Source organism: Aptenodytes forsteri, unplaced genomic scaffold (genome assembly GCF_000699145.1).
Source record: "Aptenodytes forsteri isolate BGI_AS27 unplaced genomic scaffold, ASM69914v1 Scaffold325, whole genome shotgun sequence".
Classification (NCBI taxonomy): Eukaryota; Metazoa; Chordata; class Aves; order Sphenisciformes; family Spheniscidae; genus Aptenodytes; species Aptenodytes forsteri.
This window is the reverse complement of record NW_008795575.1, coordinates 1,741,468-1,756,178: the sequence shown is the minus strand read 5'-3', so window position 1 is coordinate 1,756,178 and position 14,711 is coordinate 1,741,468. Positions and strand designations below refer to the sequence as shown.

Here is a 14,711-nt window from a genome sequence, read left to right as displayed (position 1 = left end):
TGCTACCCAATAGCCCCATAAACCCACCATCCCATAACCCTTATCCCGTAAGCCCGTCTGAGGTGAATTCATGGCCAGATCCTGCTCTAAATAACCTCTGGGTAAGCAGGTGTATTTTGAGATGTTTGATGAGGATACCTGTGACGGTGCGTGCGTGGAGCAGCATGTGATCGTGTGGCTGGTTAGCCCCGTGCTCTGGCAGGTGAAGCAAACCCTTTACGGAGGGCTTCCCACCAAGGGCACTGCAGAGAACGGAATATCCTAAATACTGCTGCAGCTCAGCAAAGTGCTGCACCTCATGTTCCCCTTGGCAGTGTACCCCGTACCATGCTCCCCAGGCAGCAGCTTGCAGTGACATCCCTGTGGCTCTTCCATTGCCTATCCAAACCCACGTGATCGCTGCTCCGGCAGAGCTGCCCCGGTGCAGCCCAGCCCATGCTGTGAAGCCCACCCCATGGCATGAAGCCCACCTGCGTCACCCCACGCGGCTCCCGAGCTCTTGCAGGCCACCTTCAGCTTTCGGCTCTGTCCCTGGCTTGTACCTGCTGCACTGCCACACGCTGAATTGTTTTCCAAGTGGAAACATGAGTTGAAGTATTAACTCCACAAGGGCCTTTCTGTGCAGTGCGCCGGGATTAAATATTTATGTTGGCAAAAAGCGTGTAATAGGCAGCTCAAGATCAGAGATAATGAAACTGAGGTGTGTGGAGAAAGGGGGGAGGAGGCAGGGGGCTTGCAGGAGCAGAAGGGAGAGGGACCCAAGTGGGTTGTAGTATGTGTGCATGGGCGACTGCTTTCGGTTTTATTAATACCCCACCTGTTTGCGGGGGGGCCCCAGCCCCATTGCTGGAAGCTCTGCAATGCACGAAGGAGTGCAGAGATCAGCCATTGCTGTTCCTTGCACGCAGGAGTAATTGTCACCCAGGTGACTTTAGCTTAGAGCCATCTGAAGTGAGGTGGGGCAGGGACTGTCCTGGCGAAGATGCCTGGGCAGGGAGTAGTGAGCGATGAGACCCTCTAGGTGTCATCTGCAAATGATGTATGATCCTAAATCATTAATAGTGGTGATACAGGATCCCTCGCTTTTCCAGACCGCTGCAGTCAAGGTTATTTACCGGTGACTGAATCCCATCAGGCAGCAACATGGTTTGGATTATACGGAGGGCTCCCAATCGGGTCAGGAGGATGCTCATCGTGGCAACCGCAGCACACCGAGTGGGGAAGGCCCATGCAAGCCTCCGCGGTGGGTGTTAATGAAGAGCCCCTCGAAGATGGGCAGCAGGGGTGCATGAGGGGAGCAGGCAGAGGCGAGGTGCGCGGCAGGGAGGGCACTGGGCGATGCAGAAGGGAGGACCCGCTCTTCCACCACGGGAGGAAAACAAGGAGCACTTGCAACTGCAAAGGGCGTTGCTCTTTCTCAATTCATTATCTTTATGAGACAACAACATCTCTCTCTTTCCCCCCAACAACAAATACCGCAGAAGGCGGCGCATGGTGGGTATGAGTCCCGCGCCGTGCTGTGGGACCACAGCCAGTCGCGGAGCCTCCAGGGAGGTATGAAACGAGGCATGAATGGAGTGTTAGGAGAGAATGGAAACTCTCCACTGGCTCCCATGCTGGGTCTCTTGCGGGGGGTCCCTTGCTCACGATGACAGCACTGCCTCTCATAAACACGCATTTCCTCATCCCCGTTTGTTTCTCTCTCTTGTGCAATCTCTTGTACCAGACGGGAATGGGAGTGAGTCCCAATGGTACGTGAATGTGTTACAAAAAACCTTCCCACCCTGCCACCAACGAAGTACTGAGAAATAACAACAGGGTTTAAAAGAAAAAAAGAGAAAGAAAAGAAAGATGGGGGGAGCCGGATGGATTTGCTACTGGCCATGAGTTATTATTCTGAGTGTAAACTCAAGGGCATGGCTATGCTGGTAGTTTGCAGCATCAACCAGCACTCAGAAGCCCCCGCTACACTCGGCGCTGTGCATCCCTCTGGGAAAAGGAAGTTCCTTCCCCAAATGACTTTCCTGAGTGAAAAACATGGGACAAAAATAGGGGCAAAGTAATTTGGCTGAGATCACATAGTGCTCAAACCAAGAGATAGTCCCAGCTCCTGCCTGGAGCCTGCCTGCCCAACACCATCCCCTGTGCTGGGTTGTTTCACTTGGGATGTGCGAGCAGCGCAGCTGCTGCCCTGCTGCCAGTCCGGGGGCATTGGCCAGGCTGCCCTTCTCAACCGACACTGCTAGGATAGAGCACAACTGGGGTGAGATGTGACACTAAGGTGTAGGAGCAAGGGCAAGTCCCGCCATCAAACGCAACAAGTCTTCTGGACCGGTAGTAGAGGTTATAAGGTCTCCTGGACCTGGGCTGGTGTAGCAGGGATGGAGGATCCGTGTGTTAGCTCTAGCTGCAGAGGAGGAGAAGCTGCTGGGAGTTGCAATCCTTCCACACAGAGGGAAAAGCAAGGGAGGAAACCTGCAGGGAGCGATGCCTCCAGAGCAGCATTTGCGGGAGAGCAGGGCTGGCTCCGCACCTCTGGACGCTCGCAAGCATGGCCACCGCAATGATGAGGCGCTCTCCTGAAATGCCGGGCAACAGGTCTCCGGTCCCCGGAGAGGCCTGCTGGGGGTAGCACGGCTCTTGCTCTGGGCTGGTTGGCTGTATAGCTATCATTTCAATAAAGAAATTATTAAAAGGGGACGGGGAGAATTAAAAAGGGGGGGGGGGGGGGGGGGGAGAAAAACCCAAAACATCTGTTTTACTTCAAATCAGGGAAGATTCCTTTGCTTGCAAGGAATGTGTAAATCACGCCGGGCTGGGAGATGTACATAACCCTGCCTGAAAGCTCCTCTGCACTTCAAACGAATTCTAACGTGCTTACTGGGATTTTGTTTTTATTATTTGTTTCAGCCCCCCCTCCCTTGTCCTACCCTCCACCCTCCCGGTCTGCCTGCCGGTGCTATGAGAATCCCCTGCCTGCTGCCAGCCCCTCGCCTTGTCCCCCCTCGATTCGGGGGCCTCAGGGCGCGGGGGGAGCGGCCAGCGGGCAGCAGCGACCGCAGACCTGGCTGGCGTCCTTCTGCCGGGGCTTGCTGGCACGCAGCATCCCTGCCTTGCCACCATCCTCCCCCGACACTGTCCCCATGCTGACATTGCAGGGCCATTGCAGGGACCCGTTGGCTGCCCTTGCCTGGCGCAGGGTACGGATGCGTCTCGCTCGGAGGCTGGCACGTTTGGATCCTGCTGGGGATGCTGCGAGCGCAGCAAGCAGAGGCGTCCCCCTCCTCCAAGCCGTTCCCTTGTGTGCTGTTATTGTTGTCGTGCTTTGTTTTGCTTTGTTTCGAGCGGAGGGTGAAGCTAGGGCTGGCCAACGGTGCTGGGGACAAACCTAACGGAGAGAGAGGGAGAGAGAGATAGACAGGCAGGCAGGCAGCCTCTGCTCTTAGAGGGGCATGTCCACCTCCCCATGCCGACCTACTAAGGTGACTCGCCCTGCACCAGAGGGACCACCCTCGGGGCCGAGGACAGGCTCCACTCCGTGTGGTCGATGCAGCCCTTTGCCTTTCCTCCAAGGCTGTCGAGCAGGAGGCCCTATTGTGGTGGCTTATATAAGAACAGTCAGCCATCAACTCGCTTGATGTGGACCACCCACTACTCCTCAGATGACACTGTCTTTTGAAGTCACTACCAGCCTGGGCTGGATTTCAACCAGCAGCCCAGATGGAAGCCAAGCCCCCAGGAGGATGAGAACAAGCCCTACCAAGGGGTTCTCCTGGGGTAGCAAACTGTGGAGTGTCTGGTTCTTGTTTAGAGAGACTGTGAGGTTGGGAGGGGCAAACGTTTCCCAATTTGCCAAGGGTCACAACCTTCCTCTCCCCCCATCTCCCCAGGGCCGGCAATGGCCAAGCTTTGCAGAGCGTTGGTAGGTTGAACGGCTGGTATGGTTAGCTGTGAACATTTCCATTGTGGAGCTCACTGCAGGGGCCCAGGGCCTCGCTTGCTTCTCCTTTCTCCCTGGCACAACTGGAGGAAGAGTTTGATTTATTCCCTCTCTCCTTCTGAGCAGCCTTCTTGTCTGCTGCAGCCGCAGCCTCCCCAAGCCCTGCTGTCTCTTCATGGAGGAGGACGGCAGCTGTCCCAGGAGTAGCCCAAGGAAGGTACTAAAGTGATGCGTGTCTCCTGGGAGACCCACCCAGCACGCAGGACTAATGCTTTCAGATGAGGCTGAAAGCCACCCACCCGAAGATCCATGCGAAGAAGACAAGCAAAACCTCAGAGTAATGACTTACTCCTAAACACGTAACCTTCAAGGAGCCGGGGCTGGAGGCTTCGGGGTGTCTGTGGCTGAGGGAAGAGGGGCAGAGTTGTCCCAGACCTAAGGGGAGAGCAGAAGGTATTGCAGCGGGAGGGAGAGAGGATGCGGGTGCTACCTGGGGATACCCTGGCCCTGAGAGCGGAGGAGGGTTGTGGAGAGCTGGAGGGATTGATGGGCATTGTAGTACGCGCGTGAAGGCTGCGGCAGGACCTGAGGGAATGTGGGACGCAGAGCCTGGGGAAAGCCCTCCTTGGCTGGGCTGAACCCAGGACAGCTCAATCCATCACCAGCTCTCGCTGATGCTCTGCAGCCAGAGCGGGACAAGCCCCTGCAGTTTGCAGCCTCGGGCGTCAGTCTGAGCCGTGGAATGGGGGGAATTGTTCCAGCAGCACAGGGAGTCGGAGGCAACTCGTTTGACCTTTGTCCAAGGGCTTTGTTTGGGATCTCCTGGTGAGTCCCAGCAGAACAGGGACTCTGGCGGTCAACAGACTGATATGAGCTGCTTTTGTTTCACTGGAGGCAAAAGCACCAGCCTGCAGTGACTCAGCACCACCTCCTTCTGGTTCTTCACTCCACCAAAGGATGTTAGAATTCACATCCTCGGTGACCTGAGACCTTCTCTGGCCTTCCAGGCAGAGGGGGGGGGAACACCTTGCCCCAAGCCCTGAGACAGGCAGTGGAGATTGTGAAGAGCTGGGCCAGTTCTTGCTGTGTTGCCTTTATGAGCACATCTGCGAATCCTCATCCTCACAGCCAGCAGGACGAAAGCAAGGAGACAACTGCCAAGAAATACGGACCTCAAACACCCTCTATCCATCCTCCCCAAAGCTGGTAATTCCATAGTGATCCTGCTTTTTCTGACATTGTCGTGTCCTCAGAGTTCAGGGACCATCCCTGTGGGGCACCCTAGAGGGTCTACTGGGCATCTTCAAGCTAGTAAAAGACTTCTTGCTCCTTGGAGCGCGCCTAGGAGCTAATGCCCCAGGGTTGCAACATAGGCTGTGTTAATGTTATCTCATGTCAGGGCTGCTTTTTTGGGTGTGCTGTCCTGCTGCCATGCCAAGGAGCTGTTCTCTCATCCACGTCTTGTCTCTGTCAGAAGCTTTGTGCAGTGCAGCGGTCCCTCGCTCCAGAGAAGCTTGCTCTGCTCTTCCTTCATCAGTGACGTAAAGCTGCTCCTGAAAGGATGTACTCTGAGCGTGAGCCACGCACTGGGGAAATAGAAACCTTATCAAGGATGAGGGATGCGGGAGTAATTATCTGCTCCTTGCCAGCGGTTGCAAGGAGCAGGGGTGACAAAGGAGGAAATCTGTAGGAAGAGAAAAGGGCAGGGGGGACAGGGGGCACTGCTGGTGCTCTCAGCCCTGGGATAGTGAAGGCACCCTGGGGACCCAGCGGCCAGGAGGGCTGCAGTGACGGTGCTGACCTTCTGGGTGAAACCGTGGCCCTGCTGAAACCGGCTGGCATTTTTCCCTCATTTCCAGTGAAACACGTTTTTGCCTAAGGCAATCTTGGCACTGCCGCTTGCAAGGTGTCCGGCTGGCAAAGGGGCTCCTTGTGGGATCTTGGCCTTCCAACACAGGTATCATTCAGGAGCAGGGCTCTAGGGAACAGAAGGCAGCCTGTGTATCAAGGCCCTCTTTCACAGCCATGGCAGTACTGGGAATCGCTGCTCTGGTGGGGTTTATTGACAGGGTTTCGAGGGAAATCTCAGGAAATTGAGACGTTGCAGCTGAGGCTGGGAAGGTGAGTGTCCTACCAGGGATTTCTCTAGCAGGGAGGTAATCGATCCAGGCAGTAGCAAGAAATGGTCAGGATTTTTAATTAATTTCTTTCTTTCCCTTTCATCCTTTTCTTGGAGCTTTGTTCAATAGGGATCTGAAACAAAAAGAGATTGATGAAGTGCTATAAGGAGTGAGGGCTGAGCAAATCTGCATCGTAGCTTGGCTCAGGTGTGCAGCGTCTGCCATGCATGCAGCGGAGAGTCAGGGGGACCAGTGCTCACACCTTGCCCGCCGCAGGAGGGCAAGCCTAGGAGACCTGGAGCAGCATGGTATGCTGACCCAGTGCCATGCGGAGACAGCATTTCAGTGCCAAAAGTCATGGAGCGGTATTTTCCCAATACTCGGCTCTCAAGCTGCTATGACTATAGCTGAGCTACCTCGTTCATGCTACCTGGGGATCGACCGTGCATGTAGACACGCTCAGCAGTCTCCTATGAGCCTCTCCTCCCTCTTGTCATCTCCCCAGTGCCACCCAGCCTCCAGGGGACAGCAGCCACTGCCTCAGAGAAAACCGGGTGCCGGGTAAGAAGGCATCTGATACTGCTTTAGGTTCTGTGTCTCTTGTCATGCAGGGTTGCATGGCAGCTGTGGGGTTTGCAGTACATGCAGTAGGTGCTGCAGGACACCTCTACGAGCACAGTGGTGGGATGCCATGACACCAAAGTGGCACTGTCCCACACTGCACCCCTGTAATGCAGCAGCATTAAGTGGCCCTGCCCTCCTCCCTGGCAGCTCCCGTGAGGAGTACCATGCCCTCAAGTCAGTGGTTTTGAGCGTGGACATGGCATTAGCTGCAACTCAGAGTAACCTCGCAGTGCGGATAACCCTGCGTGACCTTCCCAAGGTTGCCACAGAGCAGAGATGGACCCATGGCTGTGCAAGCCTGTCCCCAGCCTCACAGCTGCTCCACCTGCCCTCACTGTCTCAGAAATCAGGTCTCCTCTGCCCTTTTCCAGAGCTCTCCTTGAACAAGCAGCCTCTTACTCTGCAGAGCAGCCTGTGCTCTTCCTCCTGCCAGGAGTATTTGATGGGCACTGTTTTATATGCTTCCAAAAGGCATCAGACACCTGAGGCATGTTGTGGCAGGTACATTTATTTCCCTCCATCTGACAACTGTGGTCTGGTATTGTTGGGAGGCATCTGTTGAAGGATAACGATTAGTCTCACAGCATTTGCTGTCCTGGAAAAAAAGGTGTGAATTGTGAGAACAGTTTACTGACAGCCTCATGTATTCATGTAACAGCAAAGCTTCAATACTCTGGTGTGGCACCAGCGTTACTGCTAACCTGTCCCTCCATCATGCTGATGGGAGCAAGGTCAGTTGTCACAGATGGTTGAAAGAAGCCCAGTTATAAAAGGTACTTTTCTTGGGTGGTAGAACTGTGAGGAAATCTTTCTAAAAGATGGGGTTTTTTCCAAGATGGCACTATCCACTGTTTCCTTATTGCAGTATAGGCTCTGCGGAAAGGCAGAGCCAAAAACGATGGCAATGCAAAACAGAAGATGTCAGTCCTTTTGCAGAAGAGGTATGACACATCATAAGCAGCAATTCACTGGGTGATGGTAGCAGGTCGGTGTCGCCTCCCTCGGTGCCTCTCCCCAGCGTGCAGCAGGCACCGAGCTGCTCAGAAACTCGTCTTCCACGACGAGCTGCCCCCTCTGCACTTGGCACAGCCTGAGGTCGCAGCACAACCCCTTGTCCCCAGCCCTGCCCCACATTCCTGCCAGGCTTCAAATGCCCTAATGGGAGCATCTGATTGCTGTAATACTTGTGACAGTGCCAGTCCCGGGGAGACAGCATGAAGATGTCCACCGCCTTGTAAAGCTTAGCCCAAATCCCAAGCCTCCAGCAGGGCCTCTGGTAGGGATGCAGCATGGTCAGTCCCATGCCAGGGTACCAGCCCACCTTGCTATCTGGCACCATGGACACGGGCACGGCATGAGCGATCAGCCCGAAGTCAGGGCCCAACAAATAGACCAAGAAATCCTCTCCTTCCAAAAAACCACTCCCTGCTTGTTGTCTGCTTGGTATTTGCTGCAGAGACCGAGGGGGTTGTTCTCATTTACCTTTCTTAATTATTTCAAATCACAGAGTCGCCAATAAGCTAAGCTGCATTCCTGTGGCTTGTGTGGACGGGCTGCTTTTTATTTGATTTGATTTCTTTTTAAATTGTAATGGTTTCGGAATTGGGAATGCTTGCACTAAACACACACACCCCTTTCCGTGCTTGCCCAGACTGCTGCTGGCAGGCGAGCCCTGCTCCTGCTCCATGGCCATCAATGAAAGCAGCTGGGAGGTTCGGCAGGAGATGTATGAGCCCACGGTGGGGGCACAGGGGTGGGTGGGGGCCCCATGGACCACGCACACCCCGTGGCATGCAGCTGGGGGTAAAACACCCATAGGTCTGCTCCACCCTGCAGCACCACTGGGCTCCCCCACTTTGCAAGAACAGTCTTTCAGGGAAGCTGTTTGTGTAAATTTATTGATGTTTTTAGCAGCCAGGAGATGCTGAGATGAAGGTCTGTTGCTGCTCACCAGACTGATAATCTGCTGTGAGTATTGGAACAAAGAAACACACACACCATCTCAGCCTCCCCGCCTCCGGGCTGCCTCCAGCGAGCCCCTCACCTTGGTGTCCGGGAGCTGAAGGTACTAAAAGACTGAGAGAGGACAGTGTTTGCTCGTGGGTCCCCCGAGCACAAGGGTGCGCGCAGTGCTGGATGTGAGGAGTATGTTCGCGCCCGCGTGTGTTTGTGGCACCGTTCTTGGCTGCTCCGCTCTGCACAGGCCTGAGTCCGGGCACAGCCCGAGCCTCACTGGCCCCAGGTCCCTCGTGCCCAGTCCCCGTGTTGAGATCACCGGGGAGGGGGGAGGCAAGGATTGCCAAGAGCTGGTCCATTGAGGGCTTTTAAACGGAGGCCTCCGAATTGTTTTTCAGCTGGAACAGGAAGCGAGAAGGGCTGGCAAAGCAGGGGCGTGATGTGTGTGTGTCAGAACGCTGGACCAGCCTCAGCAGTGCGGCGCTGGTTGCATGCGAGCCCAGAGACCCCGGGCTGTGCAGAAGGCACGGATAAGCCGTGACCGACCAGAGCGTGACGGCAGGACGTGCACATAACACCGAGGTGATGTGACCTCAGCCAGGTCAGGATTTGTGTTTTCGTGCTCAGCATCGTGGGTGGTGGTACCCATGCTGCCAGGGGAGAGAGAGTCCATTGCACCATGTGTGTGACACCAGCCAGGTCTGCCCTGCGCCGAGCTCCTGGAGCTAGCAGCAAAACAGAGTCTCGTGGCCTCAAGAGCAAGGTGCCAAGCCCAGGCTTATCAGCCAAGCGCAAGCCAAGCCCTACTGGCAAGAGCATCTTGTGGTTGCACCACTTCGGAAAGCATGAGACTGTATTTCTGCATGATGCTGGACTCTGGAGCGGCGTCTCTGCCCTGTCCCCCACTTACGTGGTGCGGGGGTCTCCTTAGCACAGCCCGGGTTTGCCACACAGCCATTGCTTTTGGATGCGGCCAGCTACTCGTAGGCACCCGGTTATTTAGCATGGGTGGTTGGCAGCTGCCGGAGTGCTTACTGGACTCCTTATTGGACCCTTTTCTCTGCAGCCCAGGCAGCCCATGTGTATTACGGCATCTCATTGAGCAGCTGCACAAGCCCAAAGGCTTCAGGAAGAGCAGTGCATAAGACAGAACAGAAATGTCTGTGGTATCTCTGTAGGATATAAAGAAATCAGCCGACGAGCTAAGGAAGGTCAGACACAGAAGTCCTTATTTTCCTTCCCACAAATAAGGATCATGAGTAAAGCACTCAAACATCACGAGCATCATGAGAGGGAGTTAAAAAAACATGAGCTGACATTATTGTCTATGAATAAATAACATGTTCTGGGGTTTCATTCTCAGCCTTACGGTTTCGTGCCTTTAGAATTTGGTATTTTGGGTTCTTTTTTTCTCTGCATGGAGAAAGGATAGAAACATATTTTTCTTTTTTTTTTTTTAATGCAATTGACAATCTTCCACAATCACTGGATTCCAGGAACCGATGCTTTAACACCCCCCTCCGCTTTCTTTTCCTCCCCCAAGAAGCATCTTGAGCCTAGTGATAAAATCCAGGCTTCAGCCAACGTTGGGTGGGGTGTCTACGAGGAAGGTGGTGTTGACATTTCATGAGACCACATGTTAATTGCTTTCTATCTCTCTCTAAAAGTTCCTTCGGGTCCCAATAGGTTTGAATTTAGTAGTAAACATTTAAGCGGCATTACTTTATAGGACTTCATATGCTGTGTTTTGCTGCAGAGGTGGCAGCATTTCCAGGCATGGAGGGGCTGATCTCTGCCAAGAGCATATGTGCTTCCAGTGGTGAAATGCTCTTTGAAACCTCTTTGGGCAAAATATATCTTAGTATTTCTAGAAAAGCAAGTGTTCATGTATGGTCTTACTGAAGGCACAGGTGAAAAAGAGGATCAGCTGTGAGACAGTAGCAGGTAGCCCCAAGCTCCTTTGGAAAGCACAGGGAGAACATGAGAAAACGTCGTGGGGAAAGTTTATTGCTAAACGAAACACCTCCAGGTTATGAAGGAGGCTCTGCCAGATCATAGCTACCATATGGCATTCCAGGTTGTCTGACGTGGTTTCATGCACTGAGTGTGGGTCTGGGACCTTTTCGTTTCTGGCTTTGACTTTACCCCAGAGATCCTCTGCCTTGCACAAAACGCTCAGAACCACTCTTTGGCCTCATTTTTTTTTTTTATAAATTATCAAGGTCGGCATAATCGGGTGCAGCTCCATCATCGTCGGCGGGGATGCTGCTTGTTTTGGTCCTTGGCCCAAAACGCTGTATATGGATGCAAGTATGGCAGGAGGATCTCCGCGTAGCATTGCAGAGCTGGACTCCGGCCCGCCACGTGCTCTGCGTAGCTCCTGCCCTCAGTCGTGCTCGCTTCAGTTTTCCCCTTACTTGCCGTGCAGACATCCCCATCCCTCCCGTGCGGTGGCGGTCCCTCTCCTCCCGCCGGCTGCCGCCTTCATGCCCTGTTGGGTCCCAGGCTGGTCCCGTCCCTGCCGGCGGCTCCTTGCCTGCATCTGCCAGAGGTTTCTCTTAGATGCAGCAAGCAAGATCTGGCTGTTAATGCCAGCTTTACACTGAGCCGCAGATCTTTGCACTCTCTTTTCTTAATTGTCTGTTTCTGGGAATAAAATTAAAAAATAAACCCCAGCACTCTGTGCAGTGCCATTAACTGACCATGAAAGTGTTTTGTCGCAGAGGCTGGGTGGTCAAGTGGTTTGAGAACAAGATTGGAAACCATCATCTCCCGAGTTTCCAAACTGTTCATGTCACTGAGCCTCTCCAGGGCACGACGCTTCACCCCATATGTCTCTGTTTACCATCGATAAAACAGAGCTATTAATACTGCTGTGCTTCAGGGTGATCTTTTGGACCATAATTAATGTTAAAACCTTCTGAGATCACTAGCTGGAAGGAGCTAGAGAGGTGCAGAGGGCTGCATGCTGCCAGGGCTGACAGCTTCCACCAGAGCTGAATTTATTGGTGCTGATTCCAAAAACATCTCATTCAGAGTGAATGGAAATGAAAAACTTTCCTCTAAGGTTCTTGAAAGAGGACTGGTTTCAGGTGAGGTAAAGCACTTATTTTTTTTCTCAAAAAAGAATTTTTGAGCGGATCAAAATCACTTTGATTCTGATGTTTTTCCATTTACATTTTGGGTTTTTTTTTTTCTTATATGATCCGAAAAAATGATGAAATGAAGGGCTTGTTTGTTGATATATATTTTTTAACCCAGTGCAGATGCTCTTGCTCTTGGCAGCTGAGTGACTTTGCTTCTGTGTGTGCTGGGCAGAGGGGAAAAGTGCAGTCAAAGGGCTAACGCAGGTCTTTAACATCGCCCAAAGGGGTGGATGTGCTTTTACACCCTGCCAAGCAGAGACGCTTCCTCCTGACCCCACTGGTGATGGAATAGGTGATGTGGGCACTAATTGCCCAATGTTACAATTGTGTTTTGATAAAAGTCTGCCGTTTTTCAAGGAAGGTGCTCTGGCACTGAGCCGCTATGGGCAGAGCAGAGGTTACGCATTAGCTGTGCTCACCCATTTAAAAAAGAAAACACAACACCGCAGCCGCTGTGGCTAAGCAAGTGTCCCCAGGACGGGGATGGAGATCAGCTCACAGCAGTAACCTGCTTGTAAGCCCTCTTACTGCTTGTTGTGCTTATGCTGATGAGCAAGAAGAGCATTGCCTGCTGCTGAGCACCTTGATGGGCAGCAGGAATCCTGGGGTTTCTGCCCAGCTCTCCCGCTGCAGAGTTCCTTGTCTCGCTGGGGCTGAGGTCCCCCCACCCAACACTGGGTGCTCCTATTGCTGTTGCTTTCTGGACCTGGAAAGAGGAAGATTCATGCTGCCAAGCTGCAGAGACACGTACCTTACCTGCAAGAGACTCCTTACTCACCTTGAACCCCTCGTCTATTGAAGGGAGGAGGAGGGGCGGTGGCACCTCCGGGATGGGATGCAAAGCCCTGAAGTTAGACTCCTGCCCCGAATTCGATATTACCCTATTGCTCTGTTGCTGTCCCTTAATTATAGCGGGAGAACAGCCTGTGTGTGGTATACTTGCGAAGTTGCACAGTGCGGACGTCCTTCCTGATATGCTCCCACTCTGAGCAACGTTCCTTGTAAAATCAGGAAAATGATGTCATGCCAAAGAATTAAATAGCATCTCCTTGGGTGAGCTCAGCGTGTGCATCCCCTGCATGCCCCAGCTTTGTGAAAATGGGAGTTGTCCCTACACACAAGTGGGTTCCTTGGCAGTCTGCTGGCATCCTTTCAGACAGCAAGTATTGTTAAGGAACTAATGCTAATTGCTCGGAGAGTGTATGTCCTGTGCTGGGAATTGCTACCGTGCAAATGTCAGCTCTTACCAGCCGCACGTGGGGTGCACAGGGCCAGCAGGGAGGAGAGGGGGGAGCTGGCGGTGCTCGTGTGTGGGGTGAGGAAAAGGGAGGCATCGCTTCTGTCCCCGTTAAAGATGCTAAGGAGTTAGGACCATTCCTTAAGTAAACATACCTCAGGGTCTCAATCCCATTTAAGCTTCAGCTGCTTTTATGGTACTCCTTGCACTCACTTGCAAGAGCTGCTCAGTTATACCTTAGGATAAGGAGCGGGGCTGTGTTATTTCTCGGGAGCTGGGTACCCCGCCACCAGGCATCTCAGACCTCTGAGGGGTTCAAGCCAGCTCCTGCACTTTGTCAAAGCCAGCTCAAGTTTCCGTGCCTGGCTCAGGGTGAATAAATATGAACCGACGCCTTTTGGGAGAGTGGATGGAAGATTGTCACCCCTGCTGCGAAGAAGCATTCTCATTTTGGAGCTTTGATATTCTGACCAGGACTCTGAGCTCAGCATCCCGGGATGTCCCATGCAGCCACAGCCTGTTTATTCAATGCTTCATCCGGCACAAAAGCCATATTTTACTGTCAGATGCTCTCCATTAGCTTCAAGCATGAAATTATCATTCCCACCCTTTTACCAACCCCACCCTGGTGAGGAAATGAGGGAGAAGTCAACCTCAAGGGCCGTTCACAGGATGTGAATGAGGTGTCACTTGTCAGCACAGAGCCCGCTTACGGCAGGAATTACTGCTCCGCTCTCAGGAAGGCTGGAGAGGACCCCGGCTTGCAAACACCACAGCGTTATAATGTTTGCATCGGTGCTGGGCAAAGCAACCCCAGAGATGTTTGCATCCTTTTGCAGTCAGGTGGCTGCAGGGTGCAGCCCCGCAAGGCTCCCAGAGACGGCGGGGGGAGAGGAAATGCAGCTCTGCAGATGCTGCGTGGGGACGCAGTGGCCTGTCCCCCAGGGTCCTTTCCCTGGGTGCTCTCCTGGTCTAAGCCTGAGGTCATCTCGCATCTCCCTGAGATGCCAAAACTGACTGGTAGAAGCCTGGACCACATTTTTCCTTTCTCTTGTGAAGGCCGGTTCCTATAACAACCTCACGGTGTGGGACTGAGGGATAAAGACATTATTTTCCTTTTCCTTCCTACCTTCCAGATTTACCCTCTACGCAGTGGATACGCGAGGGAGACACTCAGAGCTGAGCACAGTCACCCTGAGGACAGCCTGCCCGCTGGTAGATGACAGCAAGGCAGAAGGTCAGTGTTCAGGCGCCTCATTTTCTGCAACAGAAGACATTTCCTGCTAATTTTGCTTTTCCTGTATTCATTGTACTCCTGCAAGCCCCTCCAGTCCCTCCTCTTCCAGTGTGAATGCTCCTGTAAATTCACCCCCAGGCACAGGGACATTAATCTGGGGAGGGCTGACAAATTGGAAGAGTGTCATAGAATCATAGAATTGTTTAGGTTGGAAAAGACCTTTAAAAGCATCAAGTCCAACCGTTAACGTAGCACTGCCAAGTCCACCACTAAACCATGTCCCCAAGCACCACACACGTCTTTTAAATACCTTCGGGGATGGCAACTCAACCACTTCCCTGGGCAGCCTGTTCCAGTGCTTGACAACCCTTTTGGTGAAGAAACTTTTCCCAATATCCAATCTAAACCTCCCCTGGCACAACTTGCCATTTCCTCCTCTCGTCCTATTGCT

The 14,711-nt window shown here is 53.1% G+C and overlaps 1 protein-coding gene across 1 annotated transcript in view; it reads left to right on the top strand.

The window, feature by feature from the left end:
• The window catches only part of ASTN2 (astrotactin 2), a 315,832-nt gene that overhangs the window by 292,668 nt on the left and 8,453 nt on the right, over positions 1–14,711 (top strand). The window contains exon 20 of the mRNA XM_009282254.1: positions 14,160–14,260. Coding sequence (XP_009280529.1) covers positions 14,160–14,260 — 101 coding nt within the window. The remainder of the gene's footprint in view (positions 1–14,159; positions 14,261–14,711) is intronic.